General features: G+C 38.1%; 1 protein-coding gene and 1 pseudogene across 3 annotated transcripts; one reads left to right on the top strand and one right to left on the bottom strand.

Annotated features, from left to right (window-relative positions):
• Positions 1-5,284: 5,284 nt before the first annotated feature.
• On the top strand, positions 5,285-8,569 carry LOC126603936 (uncharacterized). Of its 3 annotated transcripts, none has more exons than XM_050270970.1 (3): positions 5,285-5,614; positions 6,315-6,811; positions 7,579-8,569. In XM_050270970.1, exons 1-3 carry the CDS (start codon positions 5,596-5,598, stop codon positions 8,434-8,436), a joined length of 1,374 nt encoding a protein of 457 aa, XP_050126927.1. In that variant the 5' UTR covers positions 5,285-5,595; the 3' UTR covers positions 8,437-8,569. The 3 variants fall into 3 exon arrangements, with proteins under 3 accessions (XP_050126927.1, XP_050126926.1, XP_050126925.1); XM_050270969.1 differs by having other exon boundaries at positions 6,230-6,811; XM_050270968.1 differs by having other exon boundaries at positions 6,160-6,811.
• A 3,909-nt stretch (positions 8,570-12,478) lies between these two features.
• Positions 12,479-14,845, bottom strand: LOC126603937 (U4/U6 small nuclear ribonucleoprotein Prp31 homolog; annotated as a pseudogene).
• Between the last annotated feature and the right edge of the window lie 1,028 nt (positions 14,846-15,873).

The raw sequence follows: 15,873 nt of genomic DNA, 5'->3' as shown, positions 1-15,873 counted from the left end.
ATTGCACTCAATTGCTACACCATTCCTTGTTCCCTCCATCATTTCTGATTCATGCATCATTACATTGAATCATTGCACTCAATTGCTACACCATTCCTTATTCCCTCAATCATTTCAGATTTCATGCATCATTACATTGAATCATTGCACTCAATTGCTATACCATTCCTTGTTCCCTCAATCATTTTAGATTTCATGCATCATTGCACTTAATTGCTACACCACTCCATGTTCCCCTCCATTGCCATGCATTTCCTCTATAAAAGGAAGTGTGTGTAACATAAATTTAGTTCATATTTAGTTAGATCATTCACTCCCAATTCAACACAACCTTCATCCAAACACATCCATTCATCTTCACATCCATTCCTCCATACAAACAAACCTTCAAACACTCACCAACACCTTGTGCCGTAGCAAATGAAAGGAAGGAAAGTGCTTGGATGTGCTTGCTGTCCAACTTGGATTGTTGGAGCGTTTAGGTGTTTTCTTTCTTTTGTTTCTAATGTTTAAATTCATTTCCTTTCGTTTTGTTGTAAATATGAGTGGCTAAACCCCTCTTGGCTAGGGGTGATTTCAAAGCCATGATTATGTGTGCAATATAATTTGATAAATTCCAGTTATGAACTCTTGAATCGTGAATGCAATTGGCTTAACTATTTGATTGATAACTTATTTGTATTTGTTAATTAAATGTCGAAACTTAATTGGCATGCATAAATTCGTTGCTAGAATATAAGGAAGTTTCACATAATCGTTACAAACTTATATTCACATGTAGTGAAGGTCGCTTATAAACGATCGCGTTAAGTTCAATTCCTAGCATGAGTGACATGATGTCATAGTTGCAAGTGCTTTGTCAATGCTTATGATTTTCATTAAACGTAATAATCTTTGATTGTATCTCTATTATGATGTCATGTAGGGAACTTTAGAAGAATATTTTGGGTTGTCGAATGATGTCATCCAATCCAATAAAACAAGAAAAATCTGAGAGTTAACTAGTGATGTCATGGTTAATTTAGAGTATTGTCGTTCATAATTCAATGAAGTAGTAACTGGAAATCGAGTTATTTGCATACATGTCATGTGTGGAAAAAAAACCTCTAGTTATCCCATCCATCATCTTATTTCTCAAATTTGTTTTACAATCTGTCTAATTTTTCATACTTGTTTGCTTGTTTCAACTTCGTCCAAAACTCAATCCCCCTTTACTTTAGAGTGTCTAATTAGTTAGAATCTGTTTTAATTTGTGTTTTTAAATGTTTTGATTCAAGTAAAAGTCAATTTTCGTCCAAAGTCATTCCTAGTGTCTAGTTTAAGTTTATTTAGTTGTTTTAAGCTGTTTTGAGTATTTTAAGTTTGCTTTGAATCTTGTGAGTCTTGTTAAGTATTTTTAAGTTTAGTTTTATGTTTTTGAGTCAGTTTAGAGGTTATTAGCAAGCCTTCCTAATCTCCAGTCCATAACGATCCCTATTTTTACTTATACTACAGTTGTCAAAAGAGGTTTAAATTTGTGTGTTAAGTTAATTTTCGCATCAGTATGAGACAGATAAGGCAAGTGAAAATGATACCACACTTCGGTACTTAGAAGTTTTGTGATTACTCAATGGCTTGGATCTTGCAAGTCCCAACCGAGGAGCTTCCCTCACTCGAGAACTTAGGGGAGCACTGTTTATACCATACTTGACCAATCCCGAAACTACTGAGCACTGGTCAACGTTATACCGTCAAAGACCCAGAAGAGTTTCCCTACAACCAGGAGGCCAATCACAGCGCGACACGTGTCAACATCAGAAGTCAATCATAGCGCGACACGTGTCAACATCAGAAGCCAATCACAACACGACACGTGTCAATGTCAGAATGAAACTAGAAACTCTCTTCTATAAATAGAGATCATTCTCTCACAATATTTCCTAATGTCATTTGTACTACATCATTCACTAGTACTCACTAAAGGAGAGCTTAAACCTATGCACTTGTGTAACCCTTCACAATAAATGAGAACTCCTCTACTCCGTGGACGTAGCCAATCTGGGTGAACCACGTACATCTTGTGTTTGCTTCCCTGTCCCTATCCATTTACTTACTTATCCACACTAGTGACCGGAGCAATGTAGCAAAGGTCACAAACTTAACACTTTCTGTTGTACCAAAGTCTTCACTAATTTTGTGCATCAACAAGTTTCAAAAATAGTGAGATTAATTTGGTGTAATTCCAAAAATAGTGTGAATTATTTTGGTTTAGTTTTAGAAATAGTGTGATTATTTTACTGTAGTTTCAGAAATAGTGTGAATTATTTTGGTTTAGTTTCAAAAATAGTATGGTTATTTTGTTGTAATTCCAGAAATAGTATGAGTTATTTTGGTTTACCTCCAGAAATAGTGTTTGTTATTTTACTGTAGTTTCAAAAATAGTGTTTATTTTGTTCCCTTCCAAAAATAATGTGCGTTATTTTGGTTCAGTTTAAGGAAGAGTATGTGTTATTTTGTTGTAATTCAAGAAACAATGTGGGTACTACAATATTTATGAAATTGAACACGGGTACTATACTATTTATGAAACTGAACACAATATCACACTATTTATGAAACGGAACACAATATTACACTATTTATGAAACTAAACACGGATACTACACTATTTATGAACCTAAATGTGACATCCCACATCGCCCATGGGAGTAATCCTTAAATGTATATTCTCATCCCTATCTAGCACGAGGCCTTTTGGGAGCTGACTGGCTTCGGGTTCCATTGGAACTCCGAAGTTAAGTGAGAAGGGGGCTAGAGCACTTCCATGATGGGTGACCCACTGGGAAGTTGCTCGTGAGTTCCCAAAAACAAAACCGTGAGGGCGTGGTCAGGGCCCAAAGCAGACAATATCGTGCTACGGTGGTGGAGGGGGCCCCGGAAGTGGTCCGCCTCAGGCCAGGATGAGACAAAATGGTATCAGAGCCTATCCCTGGCCGGAAGTGTGCCGACGAGGACGTTGGGCCCCTAAGGGGGGTGGATTGTGATGTCCCACATCACCCAGGGGAGTAATCCTTAAATGTATATTCACATCCCTACCTACGAGGAATTTTGGGAGTCACTAGCTTCGGGTTCCGTTGAAACTTCGAAGTTAAGCAAGAAGGGGGCTAGAGCACTCCTATGATGGGTGACCCACTGGGAAGTTGCTCGTGAGTTCCCAGAAACAAAACCGTGAGGGCGTGGTCGGGGCCCAAAACGGACAATATAATGTTACGGTGGTGGAGTGGGCCGGGACATGGTCCGCCCCGGGCCGGGATGTGACACTAAACATCGGTAATATTACTATTTCTTAAATTGGACGCTGACTATTTTGGAAACAGAACATGGGCACCACACTATTTTTGAAACTGAACATTAGTGTTACACTATTTATGAAAATGAACACTGGTACTATCACTATTTCTTAAACTAAACGTTAACTTCTAAAACTGAATATGAATACTATACTATTTCCAAAACTAACAAAGACATGATCAGACACCTGGCTATTCGAATACAAATTTCCACATACTTCCAAGATGGCTTGGGTAGACTCGATATATAATTAATTATTAATTATAATAGCATCAGCAAAACCTTGTTTATAAGAAGTCATAGCACTCACCAAAATAAACTCATACTTTTCAACTTGTTTTTTCTCAAAAGACTAAATGATAATTAGTTTCAAGGCTTCGTAACTCAATTGTTTATAAGATGTCCATGGCCACTTTTAAACCGTTTTCCGGTTAAACCATGATGAGTTAGCCGTAAAAAATGTACCATTCTCTTCGTCTCGTCGATAAGTATGATTTTAGTTTTTGAATCACTTGATTTCGTTTAGTATTGAAGAAGTTATGAATGTTTAAACTTTACCCACTTTCTGGCGAGTTTTTCAGTTTTCCCTCGGACCAGTCAACTTTGAGGCTATTTTCCAGCTATCTCCGGCAACCATTGGGATTCCAAATAGGTATAATCTTATTATACACTTTCCTATCTTCATTTTGATATATTATAGGTCGAATTTGGCTAAGAAACGATTGAGTTACGAAGCTTTGAAAATTGCCCAAACTTCCGGTCAAGAGCTTCGGGACACTTAATGGTGTTTTTTAACAGAAGGACCAAAATGATGGATGGTGGACAATCTCAGGGACCACTTTGATTGATTTGAAATGTTAGGGACCAAAGTGATGAGTTATGCAAATCTCAATGACCATTTTGGCTATTTAGCCTATTAAAAACATGTGCTTTATGATAAGTAGAAAGCTAGCTTCCTCTATTTAGCAGCCTCTTTACAATTTCATATTTGTATTTTATAATAATAAAAAGATTTGCTTCCCCTCTTGATAACTGGGCTCATCTATAACTTCAAGATCAACCAAGTTTGCTTCCATATCGTAGACCTCTTTGCGAATGATGGTGTCGTTCTTGTAGTTGGAATTGTTGGCGTAGCAGAGCTACGCCGTTGGGTTGAAACTTGAACTCTAGGAACTCGTGGCCGAAGTGGCCGACGTAGTACCTCAGGCGGAACTCGTTGGTCTCTTCCTCTCCGGCTATCTCCGTCTCTCTCGCTTGCTTTTTTCTTTCTTCCTTCATCCTCAAAGGCTCCTAATAGGTTATTCGAAAAAATGATGGAATTCGAATGGAATGGAAAATGAAAACAGAGATGTGGAGAGATCGAGAGAGAGGTAGAGAGATCAATCCGATTACAAAAGTGGAGGAATTGTTTATGTGTTGATGAGAGATCAAGATTAGGCAGAGAGATTGAGAAGGGAGATCGAGAAATAGGGATTACGTGGAAAGACTGAGAAACGGAGAGATGATCAAACGAGAAAAGATTTGTTGTTAGGGGTAAAATTGGAAACTCATTCTTTGGGCTAATCTTATTGGGTTGGTTTGATGTTGGGTTTTGTCCTAACCATTAAATAAATTTATTACCTGGTTTTTGGTTAAGATTCAAAGTTTTGAAGTTATTTTCATTATTTTTTTTTATAGAAAATTTGTTTTAGTAGTTAAAAATAATCAAAAATAGTTTTTTTTTTAAAGAATCAAAACAAGTTATTCACAAGTTACCTGCATATAAACCTATTAAGAACCCGATTAAAGTAACGTGTGATCGGATACCAATCCAATTAAGTATTGTGTTAACAAAAAGCTTGCACTTCGTATCGTTTGTATTGAATTAACAGTTCGCATAAGGATTGCCATATCTACCTTGAATACGATGAAGTTCCACGCGTGAACTCGGTCTCACGACACCTGTCGTGTTTTCAGTGAAAAAGTAAAGGCAAGATTTAATGGCGGCCCAATTAATCAACTATAAGAAATCATTGGTTGCTCATCATCAAGTAAATATTAGTAAATACTTAATTCAGAATCCAGGAAGAAAAATTTTGCTTTGAAAATCTTCCAGGTATATCTCTGCCACTTTCTCAAACAACAAAGACCTTATTTGGTCCCAGGTCAGCATCATCAACATCAACCTCAGATCCAATTTCATCAGACAAAGAAGACCCATAATTTTGTTCTCTGCTGTCTCTGGATTTTGCTTCCCACTTTATTCAAATATTGTTAGAACAACTCATGCTTCAGATATTTTCAGGTAAGTTATCTCTTTCATTTTTGTCACTTTTCTGCTTGTGGGGTGGTGAAAGTTTAGATGTTTATTGCTTTGTTAGCAAACCCACGTCTGGATTCTTAAACTGTGGTGCTTGGTGGCGTTTTTGGTGAATTTTTCAAGTGGGTTTTGAGTTGTTTAGGTTGAATCAATCTATTTCTGAAATGGGTTTAAGTCAATGGTTTCAGTTGTCAATTCTTGATTGTGTAATTTGCTCTGTTAGTATTGTAATGAATAGTATTGCAGTAAACTTAACTTTGCCATTTGGTAAATCCAATTTTATTGTCTTGTTTAGTTTATCAATATGAAGACTAGTTGTAGTTTTACGATTTCCTGGACAGGGCGGGTGAGTAGCATCGAGTTATGGACGTTCAGCTCGTTGACAGTGGATTTTTCTAAAGTTAATGACTGCATATCACTATGAAAATAATTGTAATTCTAAATCATTTGAGGTTCTTACAGTCCTAATTGTGCTGAATTTTTTTCTTTCGTAAATTTTCAAGCGGATTGACCACTTCTGTGCATTATAGGCTAGCGTGGTTGTGAGCCTGTGACTTGTATTTGGCCGGATATCCATAGGTTTCATTTTGTTAATTGCAGCATTGTGTTGGAGAGAATAAAAAGGAAGAGAAAATGAGGATGAGGAACAAATACAGGAAACCAACCACTTTCCGTTGCAATGCAGGGAGTAGATGTTCAACGTCTGCTGTGGTGTGGAGCTTGGTGGGATGTTTTTTTATGTTTCAACTGTACACTCTTGTTCGGCAAAAGGATAGGTTGGGAGGAGAAATTCAATTTCGAGTGAGTAATCACCCACAGTTCCATGAACTTGAACAGGTGGAAGAGGAAAATATTCAAATTCCTCCACCGAGAAAGCGATCCCCACGTGCTGCAAAAAGAAAACCAAGGCGACCAACTACTCTGATTGATGAATTTCTTGATGAGAATTCTCAAATTAGACACGTATTCTTTCCCCAGAAGCTTGCTATTGATCCAATGAAGGACACGGGAAATGATAGCTATTACTTTTACCCTGGGAGGATTTGGTTGGATACTGATGGAAATCCTATTCAAGCCCATGGAGGTGGTATTCTATTCGATGAAAAATCAAGGACATACTATTGGTATGGGGAGTATAAAGATGGGCCCACATACCATGCTCACAAAAGAGGAGTAGCTCGGGTAAGTGATTCACCTTCCTCTGAATACTCCTAAGCTCCCACTATGGTTTTGCTTTAAAATGTCAGTCCTTGTTTCTGTTAGGGATGAAATTGCTATTTTCCACACATTAACTGTTTGCTTTCTGTTCAGTTCTGTTTAGAAGCATTCGGATTATGTAGATGATGCTGAGTATATATCATTTTGCATACGTGATTTATCCGTGAATTACTTACCCTTGAAAACCAAGCTTATTTCTACGCTGCTAACTGAAATGAATCCAATTTAGAGTGTTGCCTCCATATTAGTTAATATCAACTCTAGATTATGGAATTATAGCTGCTATTCAGGTTAAAGAGCAATGACAACTATCTTACCAGAAGTGGGATATGAAAACTCCATCAGTGTCAAGTTAGAAAGCATGGAACTTTTTGGTATTAGTTAACTTTGCGTCCACTAAAAATGACATCTGGTATTTGTTTAAAACTAGAAGGGTTTTAGTTGTTCAATTTGGATTTTGGGGCTGAAAATAGTTGTGTTGAAAATTTGTTTATGAAATAGACCGTTCACTTATTTTAGTGAGGGGTATGGAGCTTTTTTTTGGTAAGTATTGTTAGGTTTCCCTTAAGCCATGTGTTGCTATTCTAGACTTAGTTATGTAGCATCGTAATTAGATGCATACTTTTTCACCATTGCTGCACTTAAGAGTCCTTTTTGATTCATCTGTTCTTCTTTTCGGACGGAATATTTTCTCATTCAAGCATTGAAGTTATATCTTGTCCTTCATTTAGGTTGACATCATAGGAGTGGGTTGCTATTCTTCCAACGACTTATGGAAATGGAAAAATGAAGGTCTTGTATTGGCAGCAGAAAAAGCAAATGAAACACATGATCTCCACAAATCCAATGTTCTTGAGAGGCCAAAGGTGATTTACAATGACCATACAGGGAAGTACGTTATGTGGATGCACATCGATGATGTTAACTATACTAAATCTTCCGTTGGCATTGCCATTAGTGATTACCCAACTGGTCCTTTTGATTATCTCTACAGCAAACGACCCCATGAATTTGATAGTAGGGACATGACAATCTTCAAAGATGATGATGGTGTTGCTTATCTAATATACTCCTCTGATGACAATAGTGAACTTCATATTGGACCACTGACTGAAGATTACCTTGACGTGACCAACACTGTGAGAAGAATTCTTGTGGGACAACATCGGGAAGCCCCCGCTCTGTTCAAGCATGAAGGAACTTATTACATGATCACTTCAGGCTGCACTGGATGGGCTCCTAATGAGGCACTGGGGCATGCAGCAGAGTCGGTCATGGGGCCATGGGAGTTCATGGGAAACCCCTGTGCTGGAGGGAACAAAGTGTCTCGACTTACTACATTTTTTGCACAGAGCACATCTGTGCTTCCTGTACCGGGATTTACAGGTTCATTTATCTTCATGGCAGATAGATGGAACCCAGCGGACTTGAGAGACTCAAGATATGTATGGTTGCCGTTGATAGTAGGAGGGCCAGCTGATCGGCCGCTCGATTACAATTTTGGGTTCCCATTATGGTCAAGAGTGTCGATATATTGGCATAGAAAGTGGAAACTTCCTCAGGGGTGGAGCGGGTGGAAACGAATATAGGCTCTCTCTTATATCATCTGTGTATCTGATGTATTAATATTCTTTCACTGGCTTGCCCTGGTGATTGTAGTACTGTAAATGGAAAGCATATGGTCCACTTGCACGCAGAAGAAACGGAGACGGGTTTGTAGAATGTTTCAGTCTCAAGCACCGCCGGTAAACCCCTCTTAAACAGATTGCTAATCACATAAGTTTTTGTTATTATCACACTATTTCAAATATGTTGATATTAACATGGCTCGCAAACCTTTTCAATAAGATTTTGAAAACGAAGAAGATGCTAAATGAGCGGCAAAAAAGCACTTTGGTGCCTACCTACAAGAATAAGAGTGAAATAGGAAATTGCATGAATAGGGTCTCAAGAGATATGCAAATGGATTTATGAATGGTCTTTATAGATTCGGAAAAAGCATATGATAGGGTCTCCAGAAATTCATTACAGGATTCTAGAGAAGAAAGGAGTACGGGTATCATATGTTCAAGCAATGAAGTTATGTATGATGGAGCAAAAACTACAGTAAGAAGTCATGAAGGATAAATCAAAAGCTTTCCCAGAATCATAGGTTTGGGCTTTAAGTCTTACATTTTTGCATTGGTAATGAATGAGTTAATAAGACATATTCAAGATGATATCTCCTAGTGAATGTTTTTCGTAGATAATGTAGTGCTGATATAAATGAAGCACATAAGGGAATAAATGCGAAGCTTAACCTTTGGGTAGAAGTGTTGGAATCTAAACGTCTTTACCTAAGTAGGTCAAAGATAGAGTGTATGGAGTGCAAGTTGGGAGAGATAAAGGTGATGGTTTGAGATCAGGAGATACCAAAAAGTGAACGCTTTCGTTATTTGGAATCTATCTTGCAAAAGATTGGAGAATTGGATGAAGACCTCAACCATGTTGACTGATATATACATGTTAGCTTACATATCAGCAAGGCAGTTAGGTGCCACATCAGAAAGGTAGTTAGTATCTGGAGATTGCAGAAATATAAGGAAGTTAGTTAGTTAGTAGCGTATCAAAGAAGCAAATATAGTTGTATAAATAGGCAACTTCTCTCTCTGTATAACAATCAATTCAAGTAATACAATTCTCAGTTAGTCACTTTCTCTCTAATTCCTCTGCAATTATTCTTCCTTTTCCCTTTATGCTTTTCTGCATTTCACACCTTACTGTTAATAAACCATAGAATATAAGCTGGAAGGAAGAAGTGGAATAGTGCATCAGGTGTTTTGTGCGACCGTCGCATGCCACTAAAGCTCAAGAGAAAAATTTATAGGACGACAACAAGGTCATCAATGCTTTATGGCATGGAATGTGAGGTATGTGGAGATAAGAATGCTTTATAGCACGAAGATGAGTGTAACCGAGTAGAGATTGTTTTGTTGGATGTGTGGGCACATAACAAAGGATAAGATTAAGAATGAAGATATTCGGGGTAAACTAGGAGTTGCCGCAATTGAAGATAAGATGACAGCAAATTGATTAAGGTGATTTGGGCATGTAAACCTAAGACCTACGGATGTTTCGGCTAGAAAATATGATTATGAGGCAAAGATTCAGGGTAAAAGGGGTAGAGGAAGACCTAGGAAGACTTGAGATTTTAAGAAAAGACACGGAGCATTTGGAGATAACGGAAGACTTGACACAAAACCAAGCGCAATAACATTCTGGAATTCATACAACCAACCACACTTAGTGTGATAAGGCTTTATTGCTGTTGTTGTTGTATCACTTAATTTCAGCGTTATTTCAAGTTCTTATGCAAGTGTGACTGAAGATTTTGCTTTGATCCCTTTTTTTCCAGGTTCTTTGAAAATGTAACATGTCCCAGAACACGATTAACTGGCAATCGTAATAAGGTTGGTGTAGTCCTCTAAAATTCAAGAATACTAGGATTTGAGCTTGGAAGAAAAGAATGCCAACTTTTGATACAACATACTATAGGTCCTAAGAATAGCGCGTGTCGCCCATATACGAGGGAAGTGATTTACAATCCTTTTCTCTCCAAACACACCGATGTTTCCACAAGTCAAGATTATGTAGAAGAAGAAAACTGACAAACAAAAAATTATTTTTCATAAATTACATTACCTTGAGTTTTGGTATTGTGCCAAGGTTTTCCCGGAAGTTGAAATTAGCTTCAAATTCAAATCTGCTCATGAGTTGAATGCTTTCCATTCCAGTATTACGGGATGATTAGTTAGAATGTCATTGTGATCCCAATATGAAAATTGTATGGTGCGCTTGGAATTGGGAGACTTATATGGTACTTGTACACCGCTACAGTGACATTTCGTGTTAATGAAATAAAAACTTGTAAGTTTTTATCCATATGTCTTTATTTCATTGGCACATGGTGTACGGTGCTATGTAAGTTGTTTCCTAGAATTGACATATGTAAGTTTTTCTTAGGAAAGTGAACGATCCTTACCAACTTAACAAATTCTCGCTAGCTAAAGGATTTAGACCTTCACGATGTAGTTACCTAATGAGCTAATAATACTACTACAAAAATTTATAAAATCCACAAACTTAATTTTGATTGGTTATTGCAGACTGAAATTGAATAAACATTTTTCTGAGTTCTGAGAGAAACGTTACCAATTAATCCAAGAACTTTGTAATGCACAAAAAATAGGCGGGGCAAGGGGAAGAAAGTACAGATGAGTTATTCCCGAAAGCACGTATCACAGCTTGAATTAGTACGTCTTCTGAAAAACAAAATATTTTTATCTCTGAAGTAACATCCTCCACCTTTTACCATCCACCGAAGGTCAGTAACTACTATATCACAACGAGCAAACACGACTTCATCTAGTAAAATCATTTACACATTTTGGCTACAGCGTTCACGGTATTGGCAACCAGGGAATTCTCCCGGATACATGAAAACTTCCTTTGTATGGATCTGGATCAGATCCTCCCAATTCTTGAAAATGTTCCCGTCTCAGAGAAGTAGGCGCTTTGAGCTCCACCGCCAAGCTGGTGTGCATGAGCCTGTGGATTCGAGAGCTCAATCCCCTGCATAAAAATGATGATTGTTAAGAGAATGAATTTCCGAAAAACTTTCTATGGCACTTAAGCTTGGAAACCAATGTATTTGTAAATAAGAGAGAGAACTCAAGTGCAAGGTAAGAAGTGACGTCAACCTGCACAGGCGTACACGCTAAACTTGAAATTAGTCCCGATGTAGCACCACTGCTTCCGTAAAGCTTTTCCTTGAACCTGACAAGAATAGGCAGCTCATGATATCAATGAAGGTCTATCCCAACTTTGACCGATCAATGGTATAAATCAGCACAACTCAATTATAAATGATAGGATTTCCTAGTATGGTCCGGAGTAGTCTATACACCAGGGTTTTTGGCCGTTATATCCTTGGTCAAGTCAAGGATCCAACGATTGAGATATAACGGCCAAAAAAGAGCAATGTAGAATTTTCACATAAATGACACCCCGCATTAAGATTGACAATGGTTCACTTGGACACAAAAAGAAAAACCATAACTACAGGAAACAAGGAAAAGGTTACTTCTTAGCAACTTTTGCGGCAAGTTTGCTCTGACCCATTGATACACGCAGCTTGCCGCTCCCAGCCTGACCAAGCATTCCATGACCTTCACCCAGTCCATCCCCTATTAAATATCAAGGAAGACAATAAAATGAGAATTAAGATATAGTCTTTCGTGTAAATGGAAACGGGGCTCACATCGGAACCATCTTAATGAACAATTGTGCTCCTCATACTGTAAGATGTGTAAGAATGTAAATGATACTGTAGGTGAGGTGATCTCCTTTCCCTCCTTTTTTGGCCATTTAGATTTGAATGTACCAATCTAAAATTCAAAATTTACTAACATAAGAGAAAATTACCTAAGGAACTCTCTTCTGGTATACCAAATTGTATCCTGTTTGCCAGTTTCCTCATGTCCGTTATCGCATACCTGTAGAAGTAAATTTCAGTTTGTGAATCAGGAATAACTGAAAAAATGTATAAAACAACAGAAACAATATACTACCTTTCCTTCGCCCATGAACGGTAGGTCTCGGGTTCGAGACTTGGGAGCAGCCTCTCCATAAATAGGGGTAAGGCTAGCCGACATTCACCTCTCCCAGACCCTGCGTAAAGGGGGAGCCTTGTGCACTGGGTACGACCTTTTTTAATCAGGAACCGGAAGTGGTTTAGGTTGCTTCGCAGGAGGAGGCTCCTGCCATTTCTCAATTTTCTTAAATCTCCTCCTGAAATGCCCTTCCAGTGTTCCCAGATGGATCTCCTCTTGTGGAATCCACCCGTGCTGCAAGTGTTGACTTTGCACCCAAGAGCCGACAAGCACGCATCCTCAACGAAGGGGGTGTGGATTAAAAATTTTCTGTCTGCTCAACATAACCAACACGGGAGTGTGATGTTGCAGTGGAAAATCCGGCAAGGTTGTTTCTCTTAGCACCAAGAAGCTGAACATTACAAGGTGGCATCTTAGCTAAGGATGCGAGGCCCCCAGCTGTCCCCATAAGTTTTGCCGCAACAGCACTACCAATGATAGCAGAAAGATTCGGTGCAATAAAACCCATTCTACTTTCAACGAAATCAAGCACCATCTTCTTTGCTGAATCAAGAGCAAGGGCTCGATCGCATGCCTCAATTGTTTTTTCAAGGACTTCCTCTAGAAGTGGCTTGCCACTTGTAGTTGATGCTGTGACTGACACAACCATAATAATTGCTGAAGGTAAAAAGCCCCTCCAGATCAACAAAGGTTACGTCCATTTCATTTCCAATTTTCTTAACAACTCGAGCATAATCAATTGGATGATGCACAAGTGATTCCAGCTCTGGAAATTTTGGGCGATACTTGTCCCGAATAAAATTATGGATGATTACAATTTCGTTCTCAATGTCAACAGACAAAGCATTACAGTCCACAATCAGCTGGTCTTCTGGATCATCTTCCAAAACTATTCCATGATTTGCATATCAGAACCCTTCTCCAGTGCACCTTCCACTTTCTGCAATTTAAACACCGTATTTCCATTACATGCCAATATGCCAGTATAAAAAATAGAAAAAAAGGGTGGGGAAACACAGAAGAGTACTGAACGACAACCTAAAGACTAGAAAGGACAAAACTATGTTGAAACTTAAGTACATGAGATATACAAAACACATGTATTAGCATGATGAAAAATTTAAAATACTAAGCCCATTAAGTTACTCTCACCACGCATCAAAGAAAATGATAAGAAACAAGAAGCTATGGATAAAGTGAAACAATTAAGCAATAAAGCTTGTACACAAATAACTCATAAGATTTCAATACCAATAACGCATGAAGAAAATAACGCATTCATATATAACAAACCTGTATTATATCTGTATATCTTTGTGATTTCTGCAATTTTGAAACACTGTCCAGATCATCATAATTAAGTGTTTCTAAATCAGCCAAGTCCCCATCAACATCTTCTTCCATAATTCCAGCGTCAACATCATCTTCAAACTGAAAAAAAAAAAAAAAAAAAAATTATGTGATGACTTCTAGTGCAGAGGTTGAGATAGATACGAATTTTGAACATCTCACTGTCTAGCCTCTATGGTCATTATTTTCTCATATGAAAGACAGAATTTACTCACAATAATATCGGCTTCATTGTCTGATAGTTCATCAAGGTCAGCAAGAAATGAATCCGCAAGTGTCGCCCGCAATTACCCCATAAATGTGTCAAATTATGTAGCTTCCTCCACACACAATGATAGGACCACTTCACAAATTGATAATCAAGTAGATTTTAGTGCAACTGAGGAACCATTAACATTAGCAATGACTACAAAAACAAACAAACAAATAAATAACCGACCATTCTTTCAGGATCAAGCCCCGCAAGCTTCCAACAATGGGTGCGTAGTCAATCTGAAAGTCCAAACTCAGCACTTCAAAAGCTTCTACAGATGTACTGAAAACTCTTAACGAATTACAAAAATAATGGGACGGGAGACAGCAAAAGCCGACAGTACAGTGAAAGGAAATTTTATGCACTAAATGAAAACTCTATTCCAGTGGTTTAGTGACACACCTCGACCTAGATCGAGACATGCTGACCGTCATGTGAGGGTGACGTAGTCATGTGCACAGTGCGGAAGCAATAGAGATATAAGGAATTACGAATAAACAAAAACCAAATCAACTATAGTACTAGTTAAGATAAGGTGCAAGTGCGAGATTAAGTGTGAAATACACAACCAGATCATAACATTCTAGATGCAGTCAAGCATGACAAGTACTAATTATACAACACCTAAGGATGATCCTACATGGTGATGTTCTGTCAGAACCCCAGTTAGAATCCTCGTGATCCACCAAGCACTTCTACTTAAAACCTGGAGGGGCGCAAAACAGAAAGTGTGAGTGGGCAAAAACAAAGTTGTTCAAAATCATTTCATTTCTCAAAAGTTCTAACCCCTCACCATAAAACTTGTATAATTTTCCCATAAAAATAGAATATATACATATCTCAAAACCATGCTCAGAAAACGATATTCATAAGTATGCTATGCCAAAGTATCTCAATGCAATGCTATAGGTAAACCAGCAAAATATAAAAATATCAAATATCGCATTAGCCAAATCTCTCTAACTCAAACTGCAGTGCTGAGTATATAGCTCATAACCAATCTCAATCATATCAAATCAAATTCTGCACATGAATCGGAACCACCTACACTGGTCTGCATGACAAGACTAGGTGTAAAGTAAATATGCTTTAGTGGTACGATCACGTGAAGGCTGTGCGAATGATTGCGGGTCGCCTACGAGTCGAAACCACCTAAAGTGGTATGTATGACAAGCCTGTGCACCTAACTTAGATCCAAGGTGAGCATATGGTGAGGGAGGTGAACATCACATAAAGGACTGTGCCTTAATTCTAGGCAGGAGCACTAACACCGAGGTGCAGGTTTATGAGCTCTCAATACATTACAACATATCTCACATAACCGAAGCAATCCCATACCTTTGATTTATGAACTTACCTGGCACTTACCTGTGCATCCACAACACCAATCTGAATGTATGCAACTACTAATGCATAATTAAAATAGATAGATACTTGCATGGCATTTCCAAAACATATATTCATTTAAATTCATTTTCTGGGAAAAATCTCAAGTATATAGGTATATACAGAAAACCAAGAGCCCACTCACTGGTATGTCGAAGGGTCGTAGCCCTCGAGCCTCGATTGATAGCGCTCGTCCTCAGGATAGGTCTCACCTATATGTGAAATAACTGAATAAACGTTATTTAAAGCACATAACCAAAATTAGGTAATAAGTTCTCATACAATGCTCAAATGGGGTATTTGAATATACCACCATGATCTACTCAACCTCAGGAACATCCTCATATTTTTAGAAAAATTTTCTGACATCCCACGCATGGCCAACC

Source organism: Malus sylvestris, chromosome 15, assembly GCF_916048215.2.
Source record: "Malus sylvestris chromosome 15, drMalSylv7.2, whole genome shotgun sequence".
Classification (NCBI taxonomy): domain Eukaryota; kingdom Viridiplantae; phylum Streptophyta; class Magnoliopsida; order Rosales; family Rosaceae; genus Malus; species Malus sylvestris.
This window is presented reverse-complemented; position numbering and strand designations above follow the sequence as displayed.